Source organism: Mchenga conophoros, linkage group LG4 (genome assembly GCF_057382185.1).
Source record: "Mchenga conophoros isolate Kocher_MC1m ecotype Shallow Benthic linkage group LG4, M_conophoros_male_GT1.1, whole genome shotgun sequence".
NCBI classification, from domain to species: Eukaryota; Metazoa; Chordata; class Actinopteri; order Cichliformes; family Cichlidae; genus Mchenga; species Mchenga conophoros.
The window spans coordinates 22,459,889-22,479,063 of NC_140529.1; the positions used below are offsets into that span (position 1 = coordinate 22,459,889).

At 40.8% G+C, this 19,175-nt stretch overlaps 1 protein-coding gene across 1 annotated transcript; it reads right to left on the reverse strand.

Annotated features, from left to right (window-relative positions):
• Nucleotides 1-665: 665 nt before the first annotated feature.
• On the reverse strand, nt 666-16,176 carry cacng1b (calcium channel, voltage-dependent, gamma subunit 1b). Its single transcript, XM_085271053.1, has 4 exons — nt 15,739-16,176; nt 3,964-4,038; nt 1,883-2,020; nt 666-1,476 (listed from the first exon to the last, which is right to left on the reverse strand). The coding sequence occupies exons 1-4, from the start codon at nt 15,977-15,979 to the stop codon at nt 1,244-1,246; spliced, it is 687 nt and encodes a 228-aa protein (XP_085127179.1). The 5' UTR covers nt 15,980-16,176; the 3' UTR covers nt 666-1,243.
• Between the last annotated feature and the right edge of the window lie 2,999 nt (nt 16,177-19,175).

Sequence of the window (19,175 nt, forward strand, 5' to 3'; positions counted from 1 at the left end):
TTTGAAAATGATCTTACTTTAATAAGGACTCGATTTACTGCAGTTGGACAGTACTGGTGTCAGATAAATCACCGATGACCAGATGCATTATGAATGTATATGTAACTGCCCAGCAGTTTGGACTTCTTTACAGGCTAATGTGTCACAAACAACTAAATGTGATGTGCAAATGAAAAAGAATCTGTCTACACAGGACATAAAGAGCATTCCAGATGTTTTTTTTTAATGTGTTACTTCTTCCACATTTGTACAAAGCATACCATAATACTTTAGGCTGATTCATTCCTCAGTTATAGCCATCCACTTGTTGGATCCAATATCCAGTATTAAAAAATCAAACTGCTGATCTATTATATTTACACCTCATCAAAACCTGGCATTATATAGGCTCTTGACAGTGACCCCTGAAGACCCAGTCACACAGGCCTTGAGACCAGCTGGTGACGGCCTAGCAACCACTGGTGCCTGACTGATTGGTGAATTGTTGCTCGAGGTTTCTGGCTGTCACTGGGGTAAATTGGTCACACAGAACTATACAGTGTTGCACCAAAATCCTCCTTACAATTGCTTTGGTCAGTAAGACACTGTCTTGGCTGCCTGTAGTTTGTGTGAAAGATGCTGACATGTCGGCACTAGCCAAATATAGGCTAAGCAGAAAAACTTCAGACTTAATTTCCTTTAATGCAGTAACATTTCAGGAATGATTTACTGGTTGACATACAGACAAAAATGACGAAAAAAAAAAGCCTGGGACTGTTTGAAGGAATCCAATCTTCAGATGTCACACAGCTTTTGCCAATCATTGATTTATTTATTGTCACAACGATATTTACTTCTTTCTGGTACTGTAACCTAAGTCATAGTTACTTGAAAATATGAATTTTAAGAAAAATAGGAGCTTTTAGAAATACAGAATAAAGATGAGTCTTGGCAAATCAGTCTCAGATCTCAGATATAACTTACCAACTTTTAAACAGTTCTTGGTCCCAATTGTTCTACAACGTGTTGATATTTTGTGTTAATATTTTGGTAAACACTGAATGAAACCAATGGATGTGATCATGAGAAATGATGCAGAAAATCTTTTAATGCTTTGGAAAATTGATCGCAATAATAACAGAAAGAGAAAACATCTCCTTTCAGAGTAAAGTTGGTTATAGTTACAGTTGTTTGTGTGTGTGAGAGTGTGTGGGTTTTTTTCTTTCTTTTTTTTTTAAAGATATAGCTGTTACATCACCTGTGGCTAATCTAAGGTGTCAGGCTCAGCGTCCATGCATGTCTCCCAGGGGTTACGTGGCATGTGAGGCATGGAGATGAGGAGCAGGGCGACTCCACTGAGGATGAGCAGCGTAAAGGAGGCACAGGCGCAGGTAAATGACCAGGAGTAGTAGTATTCAATCCAGATGGTCTCATCACTGGCGATCATGCGCTTCACAGACTGGCGCATTACTTCGACAGAGATGATGATGCAAAGGCCTGCATGCCAGAAAGAGAGAACTGGTTATAATCGGCTTCAGAAAAAGCAGATGCTTCATTTGCATTCATGCCATTTGTGTTGTCAAGACGGTTCAGTCAAACGCTGTCACAGTTTCTCGTTTATACTAGAAGATTGTCAGTTTTATTTTAAGTTTGGAACAGATCGGCGCTCACACCAATCATAGGTAATTTAACACTTAGATATTTGAAATTGTCACCTCAGAGAAACATCAACTCTATCGGCATTTGACACCTCTCTCTCTCTGTCTCTCACAAACATGAAACAATTTTATTAACTCTGCATAAGTAACATTTATCACCAGTGAAGAGGGTGTGCAACACAATGACAATGACACAGCTCATATTGAGCTGTAAATACAAGGCAAAATCATCTGTAATAGCTGACCTGCAAAGGCAAAAAACATCCCAGCAGGCCGGAGCAGATAGTCCCGCCCTTTCCCAAAGGAGAAGATTACACACAGGGTGCCCAGGATCATGAAGAACAGACTGAAGATGGCAATGGCTGCTGCTGAGATATTGTACTCTGCAGAAAGAGAAGAAAAAAATTAGTAGAAATTAGTAAGAAGTAGATGAACGAAAAGGGGAAACGAAGAGAGGGAAAAATACAGTAAACACGGTCGTCTTTGAGAGCAGGGGAAGAAGAGAAAGTGGAGGTGATTAAAAACCGAGACAGTGGGTAGGAACAGAAGGGGAGGATTACAGTATCGTTTACATAATAATTGTTTCAGTATTGCGCTCAGCCGAGTTGTGTCACAGATAATTAGCCTTTAAATTAGCCCCACTTTTAAAACAACAGCCATTTATCCAAACTGGCAATAATGCCGCTTGCATGACAGATAAGATACTGAAGGCTTATAACAAGATGATTAGAACTTGTCGCTCTCTTCCCGCCCTCTTTTATTTTGTCTGTTTTCCAGATAAAGACAATCTATTCTTTTCTTCTCTGTAACACTCCAGCTGTGACTCAAATGATCCTTGGAGCGTCCTATTCCATTTCAGCACCCTGGCTGGGGAATAACACCGAGTGTAAAACAACCTTACACTCCGTCTTTCCAGTGCAGGTTGTTTTTCAGGACTTTTGTCTGTGTGTATGAAGGTATGTGAATGCATCCCAGTGTTTGTACATTTCAGACACAGTTACCTGTTTGTGCCTCACTGCTGAACAGGTGTTTTCAGACAGTCTGAATTTGATGTTGTTTCTTGTATTTTATTCTACGTAAAGTTTTCTGTTATAATTTCTTTTTAGACTTTAAAAAATATCATATATATTGTTTATTGCATTTGGGGGTTTTTTGGTCTCAGTGTTGTAAGTGATGTTTCCAGCCATACTTGTATGAAACATATTATAAATGCCTTTACATGGAGTCATATAAGCACCATAATAAAGCATGAATCTGTAGAAGTCAAACACGGCTCAATACACCATAAAAATCCACACATAAAGCAGCAACTATACCCATAAATATTTTACATATATTTTTTCATGTATTTCTGCACATATTATTATCATATGAAAGTATATTTATCTTGTATTATTCTACTACAAGATAAAACTATGAATTCTTGTTTTTCCCATTCATCTATTTTTTAAAATATTCTTGATATTAGCAAATTTCATTAGTGTTTACAGGGTACTGTAAATGTCCTGCCCTGTCTTTACACTATATGGACAAAAGTACTTGGCAAGCTACAAATTACACCTACAGGAGCTGCTCAGCCATTCAAACCCCTGCTACGAAGCTCCTGGCAGACAGTTTTGCCAGTGTTAAGGCTGCAGGAGGTTTGTGACTCTGCAGTCTTTGAGTCAGCAGAGTAACGGTGACTTATACACACCATGGCAACCCTGGTTTGCCTATTTGTGGCTAAACACTTCCATATAACACAGCACTCAGTTGGTGATGGAAAATCTAGGAAGAGAGAAATTCAATGTGCTTTTTAGAGTGACCCATTTTTTAATAGATGTTTGTAAAGGCTGACTTCATGGCTAGATGCTTGATTTCATACACCTATGGAGATGGGACCTAAAGCACCTGAATTAAAAAACTGAGAATATATAGTGCATACTGTGTAGTGCATATATACATATACTGTACCCGTGGAGCGTACCTATAACGTTTATCTAAAGCAGTGTTCTCTAAATGTATATCTTTATGTCTGTGTGCAGTGTGTCTTTCTCTCTACCTGAAGTTAAAAGCATCAGCTTGTCATCATAAGAAGAGAGTCGCTTTTTCACTGAATCACATTTACTTTGAAAATACAAAAGGGATAAAAAGATCAAATCTGAGGCTGTAGAAGATTCATTTCTCATCTGATTTCTGAGAGAAATGGTGTGCATTGTATTTATGTTAAAGCTTTATCTTATTATATGGAAAATCAAAAGGCAAACCACAGCGTTCTGCCTGTTTTTTTCAGAGTTGGATGCTGTTGTAACACATGTAGCCTGTGTGGCTTTGAGGAAACACCCACCTTTCTGGGTCTTGACTTCAAAAACTTCAGCTTCCTCCCCCGATGTAAAGTGTTTGAAGTAGGAGCAGTTTTTTGCTGCAGAGTAAGAAAGGATGGGGAAGAGAGGTGAGAGAGAAAGAAAGAGGGGAGATGAAACAGGAGGGTGAGACAATAGTGCTGACTGAATCCTTGTAGTCTGTTAGAAAACCATATGAATTAATTACACACACACACACACACACACACACACGTCTGGTTTGCTATCCTCGTGGGGACATCCCATTGACATAATGCTTTCCCTAGCCCCTAACCCTAACCATCCAAAATGAATGCCTAACCCTGACCCTTACCCTAAACCTAACCATAACCTAATTGTAACCCTGACACTAAAACCACATTTTGAGCGTGAAAATTGCTTTCAACCCCGAGGGGACCTGGATTTTGGTCCCCACGGTGCAGAAACTCCCCACCAGTATAGTAAATGTCAGATTTTGGTCCCCACACACGCACACGCGCACATACATATACAAAACTATGACAAACTAAACAGGGATTGTGGTTTGTTGCATTTCTACTAACCTAAACCTAGTTTTTGTCCATGCTGTGCTTTAAACTACCTTATTTATCAGCTATTATTCTATCAATAGACTTTATGAAACTCATGCCTTGTGTATCTAGAACTAATTTCACACGCATGAAACACAGTATAGTATGATTATCAGGTAACTTGTAACTTTTTTGGAAGTTAATTATTGTTAATATAAATCTGTGTTTTGTGTTCATATATCGTGGCTCAAGAGTTAGGAGTTCACCTTGTAATCGGAAGGTTGCCGGTTCGAGCCCCGGCTTGGACAGTCTCGGTCGTTGTGTCCTTGGGCAAGACACTTCACCCGTTGCCTACTGGTGGTGGTCAGAGGGCCCGGTGGCGCCAGTGTCCGGCAGCCTCGCCTCTGTCAGTGCGCCCCAGGGTGGCTGTGGCTACAATGTAGCTTGCCATCACCAGTGTGTGTGTGTGAATGGGTGGATGACTGGATATGTAAAGCGCTTTGGGGTCCTTAGGGACTAGTAAAGCGCTATATAAATACAGGCCATTTACCATATACAATGTTCTTGATTTATTACTTCTAACGAGCAGTATTCTGGACTTAAATCTTTATGTCCCTTTGCTGTGAAGGATGGCAATTTTCACAGTACAGTCTGTGGGATGCTCTAACGACTCCAGTCCACACCAGAGCTGCCGATTGATCACACTGACAAAGCTGAACAGCTTCCACCTACGTAGATCTGGTAGCAAGGTAACATTACTGACTGACATTTTACAGTTATGACTGATACACTACATTAAATGGTGCATAAGACTATTGTGAGCACACAGTGCTCACAATAGCAAATGTTTCTTTTTGTAATACTGTTGTGACAATGAACATCTAAACATCTAAACTCTGTGTGTGGCTATATGTAAAGTGGCAGCCCACAAGGGAGGTTGAGAATGAAGATCCTGTGGGACTTCTAGATGCAGATGGATCCAGATACAGATGATCAAGCTGATGATGGCTAACCAAGTGTGCATAGTAGTAGTCGACAAGCAGAGGAAGAAGGTCATAGTGACAGATGTAGCTATAACGAATCATAGCAACATCAGAAAAAAGGAAGATGTAAAGTCTGAGAAGTGCCAAGTGCCAAGGGTGAGTGGTTCCATCAGATCCCACAAACGACATCTGAGATCTCTGTCCAGTAGAGCACAGTCCTAGGAACAGCAAAGATGCTGTGCAGGACCCTTAAACTCTCATGCCTCTGGCAAAAGACCCGTGTTTGAAGGATTAAGATTGCCCACAGGGTGAGTGGAAAATCTGATATATATTGCAAATAAAATGCTGTTAGGCTTTTAGGCATGTACATATTGTCAAGAAAACATACTAAAGCTCAAACTGAATAGGAATAAAAAGGAAATCGAAGGAACAGATGGGCTGGTCTACTGGCATTTTCTCACACAACCATTTCTATGATTCGCAGAGAATGTCCAAAAAAGAGAATATATCCAGTGCCCTGGGTGAAAATGTCTCATCGATGCCAGAGGTCAAAGAAACTTGTTACAAACAAGGTATGCAGAAGAGCACTCTGACCACACAACACATTGAGCCATGACGCAAATAGACTACAGTAGACAATTTATATGGGCTCATCAAAACTGGAGAATAGAAGATTGGAAAAACTTTGTCTGGTCCGATGAGTCTCGGTTTCTCCCCCGAAATTCAAATGGTCAAGTCAGAATCTGACATAAACACCATGAAAGCATGGAGCCTTCCTGCCTTAGTTCAAAGTTTCAAACTGCTGCTGGTGGTGTAGTGAAGTGGGGGAAAGAGAAAGAAAGTAAGAGCTGATACTTTAACTTGTGTTCTTACTGTCTTGGAGCAGCTGTGACCACATAATTTCCTTCCGGATTAATAAAGAATTCAGTTTCTGATTAATTTCTTGGCGCACCTTCGGTCCCTTAGTACCAACTTCGCAGTATTTAAACACCACAGCCCACCTGAGTATTCTTGCTGACCATGCCCATATGGAAAAGTTATATATATAAATCCTATAAAGTTTGTATCTGTCTTGTGTGAAACTTGTATGAAAAGCATACAAGAGTGAAAACAGATATAAGATCCCTTGGAAAAATTATATAAATGAAACTTGTATGTTTTGGATACTTACTAAAACAATATATGAAAGTAATGAGAAAGTGGCCCCTTTCATGAATAAATCATATAAGCCTTACATGAAGTAGGCCACATCTGATGCAAGTCAAGATTTTTCTTTTTCTTTTCCATATGGGTGTCCACCCATTTATGACCACAGTGTACCCACCTTTTAATGGCTGCTTCCAGGAGGATATTGAATCACTCAGATCATCTCAAACTGATTTCCTGAACATGACAATGACTCCACAGTCACCAGATTTCAGTCCAATTGTGCATCTTTGGGATGTGGTAGAACAGGAGATTTGGATCATGGATGTGCTGCAGACAAATCTGCAACAACTGTGTGATGCAATAATGTCAATACGGACAAAATCTCTGAGGAATGTTTCCAGGACCTTATTGAATCTATGGCATGAAGAATTAAGGCAGCAATGAAGTCAAAACGAGGTCCAACCTAGTACCAGCTAGGCATACCTTATAAGGTGGCTGGTGAATTTATGTAAATTAAATAAAAAGAAAGTAGTCCCAAGTTTGCTTCTTTCTTTTACAGGTAAGCTAATTTAGACTGTAAAATGCTAGCATTCTCCAAATTAATGCTAAGTGGTCGATTAAGGACATATGAAAACAATTCAAAAACAAACAAACAAACTTAGATGTATAAATAAGAAACAGCCCTCCATGTCGTTTGATGGTGACCACTACAAAAAGGTTGGCGTCAAATATTCTCTGCTGCACGGTTCTGTGGCGTCCTTAATACTCACAACACTTAAAAAATCAACAATGATAATGGCTGAAGTTCCTCTTTGGCTTTATGATCCCAGTGTGCTCAACACCCCCTCCAAGTCATAGCAGTGTTCTGTGGCGTGCCATCATCTTAGAATAAAGTTTATACTTAAATCCTTCACTGTCTCCCCTGTTGGCTGTATTCCTCTGAAATGAGTTCACACCGATTTCTACAAGGGAATGATGCATCTCTGCACTTTGCTTGCCCAAACTCTGCTCCTTTGACCACAATCTTCAAAATAACCTCATAGCTGTAGAAAAATGATTCCTGGGTGCAGTCATTTCCCACACATTTATCTATTTGTTGCCTCTGAAGGCAGCTTGGCTGAGAGCGAGAGGTGGAGTGGACCTTAAAGGCCAAGCGAGTGTCCCTTCATTCCCTTCTCGCTGAGATTAAACCCATAAAGCAGACAGGTGCTTTCTCTGTCTACACAGAGATGGACAATGTTTGTGTGCCGGTGTCTGCCTATATGTCTGCGTGTGTGTGTGCATGTACTACGTGTGTGTACCAGGCAACAGTGGGGCTGTTTGTTACTCGGGATGAGAAAGAATCACTAAAGAGGTAACCTAGCAACAGGCTGCTGCAGGTCTTGGCTAGCCTGAATGCTATTTGCACATGTAAAAGCATATCAAAGGGACTGTGCTCGTATGTGTGAGCGTGTGCATGGGTGTGTGTGTGTGAGGCTGGAGGTGGGGCCGAGGTCAAAGAGCAGCACAGACATTATACAGATATTATTAAAACAATATATTATATAATACACAATAAATTCTTTTTATCGGTCATCTCTCATTAAGCGTTTTTATCTCTGAGGCTAATCTAATCTGACTTAATATGTGTTTGTGTGGCTGTGAGATTTTCTCCTGTCTCTCTGAAGACCATTATCTGCCTTCCACACAAAGATAAGACAAATAAAAGACCCTTAGAATTACGCAAAGAAGCTCCAAAAGACAAAACCGCTCTTTAATTGTTTTATCCTGATTGAGAGTTTCAATGTTGAAAGTCATAAAAAATGGTTGTTGCTAGTCCTCTGAAGCTTCCCCGTCTGTTTGCAGTTTATGTGGATAACAGTGATTTATCCCCTGAAATTTGCTGCACTTTTAAGTAAGTCTTTGATTTCAGTCTGTTTTCTTCTATTAGCTGTCACTAGCTGCTCGTCAAAAAAACAAAGTTGAATATTGTCCAACTGCTGCCTCCTAAGCGCCAGACATTCGCAGACATTTTTATAGCCTGTGTTGTGTTTTCAGGCTGTTGCAGACTTGAATTCAGACAGATACTTCCAATAATTAAGTGTTGATTAGAGATCTAAAACATCTCATCATACAAACACAGCGAGTCAGGTTGAACCCGGTTCAAAAGCAAAGTTCAGTAGATGCTTGATCACACCTAGCTGTCTACATTCATCTAATGCATTAAACTGATATTTTGTTTATTGTGAAATGGTCATAATGACACAGCCACTCCATTTCAACATAATAAATAGACTTGAGAACGCTGGATACTTTCTCTGCTTTGGGCCAGATTCTGCAAACCCTATAGACTGTAAAGTATATAGTCACGATGCTGCTTTTACATGAGCAAGACAGCTTGGAGAAATAGCTTAACAATCTAGATGGAACACAAATGGTGACAATACAAAGTCATTAAAGAGCAATGTATTGTTTTTCCCTCCAGTGTGGGCAGGATTTAACAGTGCTCAGTCTCCATTCTAACAAGCTGATGACCTCTGTGGAAAGCATGGAAATAATAGAGCCTCATTGTTAATGTTGCAGCATGGAGCTGTAGCTACGCACAATGTTACGACACTTTCAATTAAAATTTAATCTAATTCCAGTAACCCTTGGGGAGTGAAAGTTTATGAAACACACTGTAGCACACAACTATAAGTGGGATTTATGTATTTTAAAAATAATACACAGATGTATGTGCAATAAATCTGGAAAAATACAGGTTGATGGTTAACAAACTAAGTCATCATTATGACTTGTATACCTAGTACCTAACAGATATTTCACATTATGATCTTTCAACTGCATTTTTTATAATGTAAAAGCTTTAACAGAACTTGTTTGTAGCTTCAAAGTTAAATCAGAGCCTCAGATTTTTTGTTGTTGTTGCAAAAGTAGCATGCCAGTCTCCACATAATCATTTTTGTTACATTATGTGATTTGCTGATTCATTGAACGAAAAAAAAAAGATCATACCACATAACTAGAAAAACTCAAAGTGTTAGAAGATGAAAAGTCCAGAGAATAAATCTCTCTTTTCCTCATTGCTTAAAACAGACAGAAGACAGGGCGGGCAGCTCAACACATTTTCTATCCGAGGTGTCAAAAGCCGCCGGCATCGTGGAGATATGCATACGTGATTCATCAAAACAATTTAACCGCACTGCTGCTTTGTGCGTGCCAAAAAATTGTAACTTCTGTTGCCAAGTTACGGTTACCCTGTTGTTAGTATGATTGCAATCCAGCACAAACATTAACATTTTGAATTTTAGCAAAAGCACGCTGCCCACAAATAGTTAAAAAAAAAACCAAATCAAGTACGATGGTTAATCTAAACAGTGAGCATTCACAGAAGAAGAGAACATCTGGGTGCGTATCATCGACCTTGCGGTCAGGGTAATGTGGAGATTTAGTTCCAGGGGAGAGTGATTAGGACGAGCTATCGCCTGTCATTTTAGTTTCACCTCTTTCCATTAAACTCTGCTGCTGCCACCTTCTATCTTTGATGTTCAGCTTCCAATTTACCCATTCCTTACTCTTCATCCTCCTCGCTCTACCTGTCACTATGCCCGTTTCTTTCTTCCACCTTAGCTCTTCCTTTCAGTCTTCCCCCAGTTAAGCATTCCTGTGGTTTTTGCACTACGGTTAAACAGAATTGCTTCTATGTTTTTAAACATAATAATCTAGAAGATTGTACAGAATTTGCTGCAGGATTGTCAAAGAAAACATAATATTAGGTAATTAGGAAACTGTTCTGGTTTTCTAGCTAAACAGAGCGACCGGGTAGTTCTGGGTCAATGTGAATGGGATGTATCATGGTGGTATTTGAATGGCTATTCTACCTGAGCACCAGTATCTGGGACAAAACAGCACAGGAGAGTCCTCACTACCCTCATGTCTCCTGTGTGTGTCCTGACCTTTATTATGAAATTTAAAACAGTAAAGTTTCTTAGTCCTCTGCTCATCCTGCAAGCGACACCAGCCCTGAGCTCTGTAATTTCTTTTTATATATTTCTAATTTACATATCGTGGAATGATTCATCTGAAATTTTGAAGCTGTGAGTTGTTTTCTGAATACCAAATTCCAGCGACACACCTCCGCAGTTTTGGGCTCTGCGCTCAGAGCGTGGTTGGAAAGAAAGAGAAAAGGGTGGCTCAAGGGGATGTTGGTTCTACTGTGTCTATGAATCGAGGGCATTTGAAAGGCACTGTGTCAGAGGCAAGCTTTTATACTTGAAGGTGTTTTTTGGAGCTCCAAAAAAACACCATGATGGTTGACCTCTTGGAAGTAGGGCTGGGCCATATTATACCGTTCACGGTAATACCGGTATAATGTTAGGCAACGATAGGAAAATGAAATATCGCGATAGAATGGGAGTAAAACGCGCATGCGCAGTGCCTTTGTTTTCATACGCACATGGCCGATTGTTGAGTGAAACAGATGAACCAGAATTGGTTTGTAAAAATGGTGCAACTTCCGTGATGTGGAACTGGTTTGGTGTTTGTCCGTCAGATACACAACAAAGCACATTTTTTTGCAGAACATGCAAGCGGCCGTTGTTATTGTCATATTTGTCGGACTAAGATGCTCTTAAATCTGGGAGTAATCTGGGTCCTAAACTCCGTATGCTTCAGGTCAAACAACACTGCAGCATCACTTAGAGTTAAAAACTGTCTAAATTCTTTCATCTTTAATAAAACGATCAGCATTGCTGCTTTACCAGGTGTAACTATAAAGTTTAACTTCCAGGCATCCATGAAAACAAAAGTTATTACATTTAACGGAGTTAGAAGTTAGCAGGAAGCTAGCGGAAGTTAGCTCGCTAGTTTCGCTAGTTACCTAAGCATGATATAGCATGTTCTGACTGAGAGATTTCTGAAAAAAATCAAACGTACAGCTCTGCTATCACTTCCAACATAAATGAAGATAGGAAACTAAACAGCAGTGACGTTTGTAGGGTTACTGAAGTTGGGCTAGCTGGTATATAATGATGTGCTACGTGATCGCTAGTGACACAGCTATGTTAGCATAACATAAACAGTGAAGCTGGAGGACGAACACTAACACTTTTCCACTTATAAAAGTTAACGTGAAGGTTCTTCATGGTTAGAGACAAATGCAATCGCATGGCAGGATACTGTAAACAGACCAAACTTCAGTCAGGAGAACAACTGAGATAATCCATCCACAATACGAGGTTAGTCATTAATATACTGCAACAACATGGGAATAGAGCAGCTGCCAGAGAATTCAACATTAATGAATCAATGGTACAGAAGTGGAGGAAGCAAGAAGAATGAGTTTAATAAAGTTTGATTTATCTGACTGCTTTGTTTCGCTTAATGTGCCTTATAATCCCGTGCACCTTATGGTCCGAAAAATGCGTACTGCACACTGCAGTTTAATGTTGCAAAGCACCTCTTTTTAACTTCAGTGGATATTATACATGGTTATGCTCAGGATATGTCAGCCCATTTCTACTGGAAATGCCTTTTGGTTAAACTTTCAGCAAGGAATTTGCATTTGCACTGTTACATTTTTATAAAGCTTTAATGTACATAAAAACCAGCTTCTTGTTTAAGTGAAAATAAATGGAAGGTTGTCTTTTTGCGCTAGTAATGTTGTGGAGTTGTATTTTGTCTCGCATCAATTATATCGTCGGTTATATCGTTATCGCAAATTTTCAAATATATATCTTGATAAATATTTTTGGCCATATCGCCCTGCTCTACTTGGAAGCACTAAAACATCATTGATAATGAACTCTTCTCCCTCGCTTCTCTGAGCACATATGTGAAGGAACACATACGTGCGCACAAAAGCACCATTTGTGCTCTTGATTTCCCAGCCGAGCTGCATGATGCGATCCATAAAGGGTTTGTTTGGTTTTTACAGCACTCAAGCTGTCATACGTCATTTGTGGGAAGCTAATTTCAAAAGTCATTTGGGTTCACTGCTTTGCTGCCGCTGTTACGCAACCCCTTTCGCAAAAGCTGTGTAATTGTGTCTATATGAAAAAAGGGGTTTGTGTACGCTCCTCATGACGACTGACTCCCCCTCTGTTTGGGGAAAATGCAAATCTGTGTTATTAAGTCCAATAACTGCTGCTTGCTTGGGTATACTCTTCATCAAGGATGTAATCTGTTATAGTGCACTCATGAGCAACCTGTTTTTTTTCTTCTTTTTATGCTTGACACATTAAATTTAGAAGCAGATAAGGTAACACAGGTGTTAGCCAGTCAGCCCCTCTGCTTGCTTTTGCTTGTCTTCAGAATCTGGCATGCTTGTACATATTCCACATATTTTGGTGTCATATTTGTCGCCTGGACTAATAAATCCTAAACTATCAAAGTAATTAATTAGAACTGCATGGCCAGCCACACTAATTGGATTTTAGCTGTTGTCTGCAATCAATTAGAACAGTCAATTTTACTTTTCAAGGCAGACCTAGTTGCACGGTTTTGTTGCCTGGCTTTTTAAATTCAAACAAAAGCCCCCTTATGTAAAAAAAAAAAAGACACTCGAGTATTTTAGGCACATACAATGTGCGCTCTACCTAAACCCTCACCGCTTAGCCTCATAGCACTCCATCAAGAAACAAGAAGACCTCTGAAGGCAGAGGACGGCTGTTTCTTCCGCAGTCCTCTCTCGCCTCATGTCAAACTGCGCAGACCTGGCAGACTGATCTGGTGGATGGAAGTGGAGAAAAGCATCTCAGAGGATGCGTTTTGACACCTTTTCCTGGGCACTGGAGCGGGTCAGTCAGCCTGGTAAGGATGTTCAGTGACACAAAGCACAAAATAGGCTGACCAATCAGCGTCTTGCCCTGCGACGTCTTTGGATTACAGTGCATAAAAGGAAGCTAGAACTAGAGAAGCACCGCCATGCCTACAGAGAGCAACAGGGTCACAAATGAGAAGAGATGGGCTTGTGTAACCAAAACTATTCAGCCTGTCGTGGGAGTAAAATGCTAGGGCAACCACACACCAAAATCTCTTAATCTTTTCAGTTGATATAAGAGTGACTCATTTTCTCTCATTACCCAGATGTGAAAGCATCATGGTGGTTGTGGGAATGTAGCCAAGGGGTGTCTGACAAAACAGCTGGTATATTTTTTTTGTTTCTCACTGCAGACCCGGAGAAATGGAAACAAACTTAAGGCTAAGCTGAACTCTTGGTGTGGCGCCAGAGAAGCACTTGAGATTTCGCACAAATATTCCGACACTGTTTTAGTGCTTCTGTCAGGCTGTGATGGTTGTGACTGGATCATTTGTCATACTACATGCTGCCCTTCATGCATTCCACAGGTGACTGACTTGTCCACGACGAAAACAAATCCCCAGCAAAGGTCTTAAAACACAAAAATGTATCTGTGACTGCTTTTGCAAGGTGTTCAGATTTTTATGACAGGTAGCTGTCACACTTCTTTTCCACCTGCCTTTTGCCTCCACCTCAATTTGCATGAGATACATGCAGTAAAATAAGGTGCAGCATCATCTTTCCTGACAGAAAGTCCCATCTCTCTCCTCCATCTTCAGACTCTCTAAAAGAGCACCCAGTCTCGCTCTCTCCACATGGGCATTCCTGCCTTTACACGCCCAAGCAATCGTCTGTTTCTTTCCCCCCCAAGTCTTCTTCATTCCTCCTGAGTCTCCCAGGTGTACTCTAACTCATGAGCTGGAGCGGGAAGCCACACTTCATTAAGGCCTGCGCTGATCCTGAGGTGCTGAAGCCGGAGGCAAAGTCAATGACAGAGTCAGAGCGAAATCTTTCAGTTAAGCTGCAAGGCACGCACACACAGCCAGAGGCCAGGGAGAGACACTCTTTACCCCCAGGGCTGGCTCTGTTCAGAGAGAGTTTCTAATTAAAGACTTTTTTTTTTGGTGGAAAAAGAGTCTTAAATAAAAGCTTGACTTGTGTTTTTGACTTATTTTCAGAGTTACAGTATGAAATGTTACGCAAGTATCCAAAAGGACTTCTAAAATGACTGAAAATTACCTGACTTTTTGACAGATTTTGCACCATCTTTGGCTCTCTTGTACTTTTGCTTTCTTTTTTTTAACAGCTTGCAATTAATGGAGTTCTTTCCACAGCTGAGTGAATTTAAGCATCCTTCAAAACGCTGTTTATCAGCGGCATCAGAATAAAATCCTTAAAAATGGCTCTCTAGACAGTTATATGTCTATTTTGATCAAAGCCAGTTGCAAATCTGTTTTGACACTATGAGTCAGACAAGACAAAAGAGGTATCAGTTAAAAAGCATCCGAGCTTTCATTTTAATATAGAAAGAGTCAGACTGTATTTTGACAAATGATGTAAGACTATGCTGTTTTCTGAGAAACAGCAGGGAAATTAGAGGAAAAGGCTGTGAGATAAACTGACTTTTATTTCTCTTTGTACTCTGAAGGTTGAAGAGCCCGAACGGAACAAAATCAACAAAGTCGTGTTAACTGTGAAGTACGGCAAAAAAATAAAATAAAAACTCCATTCGCACTTCCGTTGCGAACTTGACTTCAGCCGTTGGAATGTGCTTAATTGGCAGTCTGTTCAGTGACTTCCTCTGAGGAAGATAATAATGGTTCGCTGGGAAGCTGGTCATAGAGCTGTTAAACATTCAGTCCAAGCACATGTCCGTGTGTGTGTGTGTGTGTGAGTTTGTGTGAATGCATGCACACATGCCAGCACGTGCCAACATATGTGCTGGCATGTGGCATTGTATGCGTGTGAAAGGAGAAAATAGAGAAAGGGACAGCTGCACAGATGGAAAAAAAAAAGCTGACCAGCACTGCTGCAGGCTCACACTGACACTTGAGCCTCACACGTTTAGAGAATGGGTTTGTTTCCAGTTCCTCCTAAAAATAGTTTTAGGAGGAATGAATTTTTTTCTTGGTATTTTATCTATTCAATTATATGGTTTTATAGAGCTCTAATTATTATTCACCAACTCCAATCCACATGTCACAAAGTTTTCATCTTCTCACTATAACTCCTGAAAACTCAAGCCAGGAAAGCTTTCCATCAGCTACCACACAACAAATCCACAAATCAGATTAAATTAAAGATAAATAAGACATGAAGATCACCTTGACCTCAACTTACCTCCAGGTAAGCTGATTGGCCCGCAGCCTTTGCCCTGAGGGTCCTCTTCCACGATGAAGATGCTCTTCTTGCAGAGCCTCCAGAGGCCAAAGTGGGCCGCCTCGCAGGTGGCGTTGAGCTTCTCCACCCGGGGGCTGAGCACAGCCCAGTGGTCAGTCACCACCGCCGCCAGCATTGCTGACATGCCGACGACGATCACCACGGATGTGATTTTGACCTTGGTCGCCTGCTCCTCGAACATGTTTGTGGTCTTTTCCGAGCCAATGACGCAGGTTTGCACGTCCCTGCGAGTGTGTGAGTCAGTCAAGGTTGTCTTTGTGCTGTTTTTCTTCAGGTCCTTGGTGTCAGATGTTGACTCTGGAGGTTCCCACGTCCAGACTAAAGCTTCACTTCACTGCTGGTGTCCTCTCCTTCTCTCCAAGGCTCTTTCTTTCTCATTCTCTGCTTTCTGCCTGGTGGTTGGTAAAAAGGGGCCAGATAACAGTGCCCTAGTTTCTACCTCGCTCCTCTCTTCCTCTCCCTCCCTTGTCGCCTTTAGTGAGCTGAGGCCATTCAAATATAAGTAGATGATGTACCTGATAGAGCTGACACCTGTACACTAAACACTACCCACCAAGTGGGTTAAGATCAGATGCTTTCAGTTTAAGTTTTGCTACAGTCTGTTGATCATCTGTACTTTTGCAGTTTGACTGCAACATCAAAGATGATACAGTAAAAATCTCTAGCAAATGTTGACAGTGCTTTTCAATATTTCACTGATATGCCAAATACAGATCAATCCATCATTTATCCAGAACATTCACTCTCCCATCTCTCTGTCATATTCTTATTCAGTCCAATCCATTTCCAGCTCAATTGTCTCAGGCTCTCTGTGCCAGGGGACTCCCGAGGCAAAGATGTCCTCTATTAGTTGTCTTCTGAATAAGCTGATCTACTTATTTAGCCAATCAGAAGTCAAGGTTTGACCCAAGGGTCCCACCTGATGCCAGCAGCTGATCCAGATACAGAAAAACACAAAAGAAGCCTCTAAAATTTGGGGTTTATTCGACTGACAGAAGAGTGTTATTTAACACACGTGTGTGTGTGTGTGTGTGTGTGTGTGTGTGTGTAAAGACTGAAATCCTACAGGTGTCTTTGGAAAGCTGCACACAGAAGTGTTTTCATCATACCCCAAATCTGATTTTATACAAAATGCTTTTAGAGGTGTAACCAAAAAACAAAATATGACACTGTTTGAAGATGGGGGAAAAATCTGGTAAAGCCTGATGCACTTCAAAGGCACAATCAACCATTTTCCTATGAAAGGCTTGAATAAATGGACATGCTTTTAATAAACCACTGTGACCCACATTAGACAGGACTCTGGCCCATTTTCTGTCCTGCAACACTCACACAGCTCTGCGCTATTAAACCACTGAAAGGCAAAACATTAAACCAAGAGCACACAAAAAAGAAAAAGTCAGGGGAAAGTCGCTTGAGAGGATGAAGGATATAATACTGGCACACCAGTCTGATATCTCATCTTCTTAGAAATGAACTTAATGTGTGAGGATCAGAGTGTTTTGTAGCCATCAGTAACTAACTCAACCTAGAAATTGATCATAAAAGATAAATCATCTCCTATCTGTCTTAAATAAAGAACACCCACTGTGGGGGGCCAGAGGAGATGGAAAAACAGTTGTGTTCATTATCGCATCTCACCTGCAGCGAAAACTGCTTTTTCTCCCAAAGGGCCAGTCGCTCGTCAAGTCTGTGAGAGCAGCCACTTGTCTCTAACTGTGTAATAATAGTGTCTTTTGGTGCTTCCTGTCTTGCAGCGTGGCCCTCTGACCTGCTTCATTTGCTCGCGATCCCCCGGTGACTGTGGAGAGACCAAACACCTCACAGCAGCGCAGTCTCTAAGCAACAGCCGTGTCATACTGGAGGGATCACCCCATGCCAGTCGACCGGCGGGGAGAGACACTGAAAAGAGATGACAGCATCTGGCAAGAAGGCAGCTCTGACTCACTTGTGAGTGCCACTCGATGGATTGTTATCAGCATTACCGGGAGTATCACATGTGAGCCGTCAGTGCTGGAAATGTGCAATGACAGTAACGAAACGTACAAAAGCACCTCTCCTGAAATCAGGACTGCCACGTCTGAGCTCAGCAGTGATTAACTTCAATTATGGCAGCCAGCTTCCTTGTTAGAGTTTTTATTCCGGGATGAAAAACAACCTTAATTGGTGGCTAATTTTACCCATACCAGACTAGATTGCACAGCCTTCAGAGGGACCCAACTGTATTCATTTCCTAATGACAGGCAACATTACTCAAGCTAAATTAGATTACCCATGCCCCAAGGCCATTTCTATGAAGGTCATGTTAATATTCTTCTATAAAACGATGGGATTGGATACAACGCACGTTCGCCTCGGTGGCACCACCCTCACGTTTTTGTCTTGTTCCAGCAAAAGCTTTGACCATCGATTTATGGGGCAAGGTTTAGCTAAGGGGATTTGGGATGGTGAATTGTGAGTTAATTGTGAGCATGGGTTGAAGAAAAATGAAATTAGACTGAAATTACAAAGGGTTGGTTTAGCTGCTGTACAGCAACATCAGATATTAACATCTGAAGATAACTCCCCTAATTAGATTAAAATGAACCAACACCAGTGTGATTACACCTATAAATGAGTAATGCAGTTTTCATTTTGAATGCGAAGCTAAATGTGGAGTATCTCACTGTGTATCCACCAGCACACATGATGCAGATATTCCATATATGGTGTATTGTGCCGTAATAGCAGCTACAACACATTTGACAAAATACATAGCCTTTTGGAAATGAGGAAGAAAATATGGGCAGCTTTATTTAGCATCACCAATTCATCTCCTTTGCTCACAGACTGAATCAGCCGGGTGACTCTTGATATATATATTCTTAAAAATTGCTTCATATGTCCAGGTGGTATCGCTGTGAGTGAGAGTGCAGCAGCTTTTCAACATTTTGATCTATAGAGCTCTGCCATCAGTGTGATTCCTGCTGATTTATTTCTTTGTCAAACAATGTGGATCCTCCAAGTCTGAAGTGGCTCATAGTTTATTCAAGATGACAGTGATTCAGTCTCATGCAGCTGAATAGAAGAGGCATTTAGGACTCTGAGAAGGTCAGACAAACATCTGAATGAACCATTGAACTTTCATTGAAAAACAAGCTGCATGAAGAGGATTGCATGTGGCTGTAAATAGCTGATAAATTTGCTTTACTTGCCAGCATAGCAATGATGCAGTTGTCTCTTAAAAATCTGGTAATGTTTTGATTTTGTTTGCTGCTGTTTCACCCCCCCCCCCCCCTTTTTTTTTTTTTTTGCTAAACTGTGAATGTTTATTATCACAAAATCAACAGGTTCAACGTCAGAATGACTAATCAACGAGAAGGAAGAGAAGGCAGTGT

Bases quoted from the DNA above. Each gene is read 5' to 3' on its own strand.
- cacng1b (XM_085271053.1), bottom strand. From the start codon at position 15,979: ATGTTCGAGGAGCAGGCGACCAAGGTCAAAATCACATCCGTGGTGATC. The intron at 4,039-15,738 runs GTAAGTTGAGGT...CTTACTCTGCAG, and splicing joins GCCAATCAGCTTACCTGGAG to CAAAAAACTGCTCCTACTTC. The intron at 1,477-1,882 runs GTCAGCTATTAC...TCTGGCATGCAG, and splicing joins GATGTTTTTTGCCTTTGCAG to GCCTTTGCATCATCATCTCT.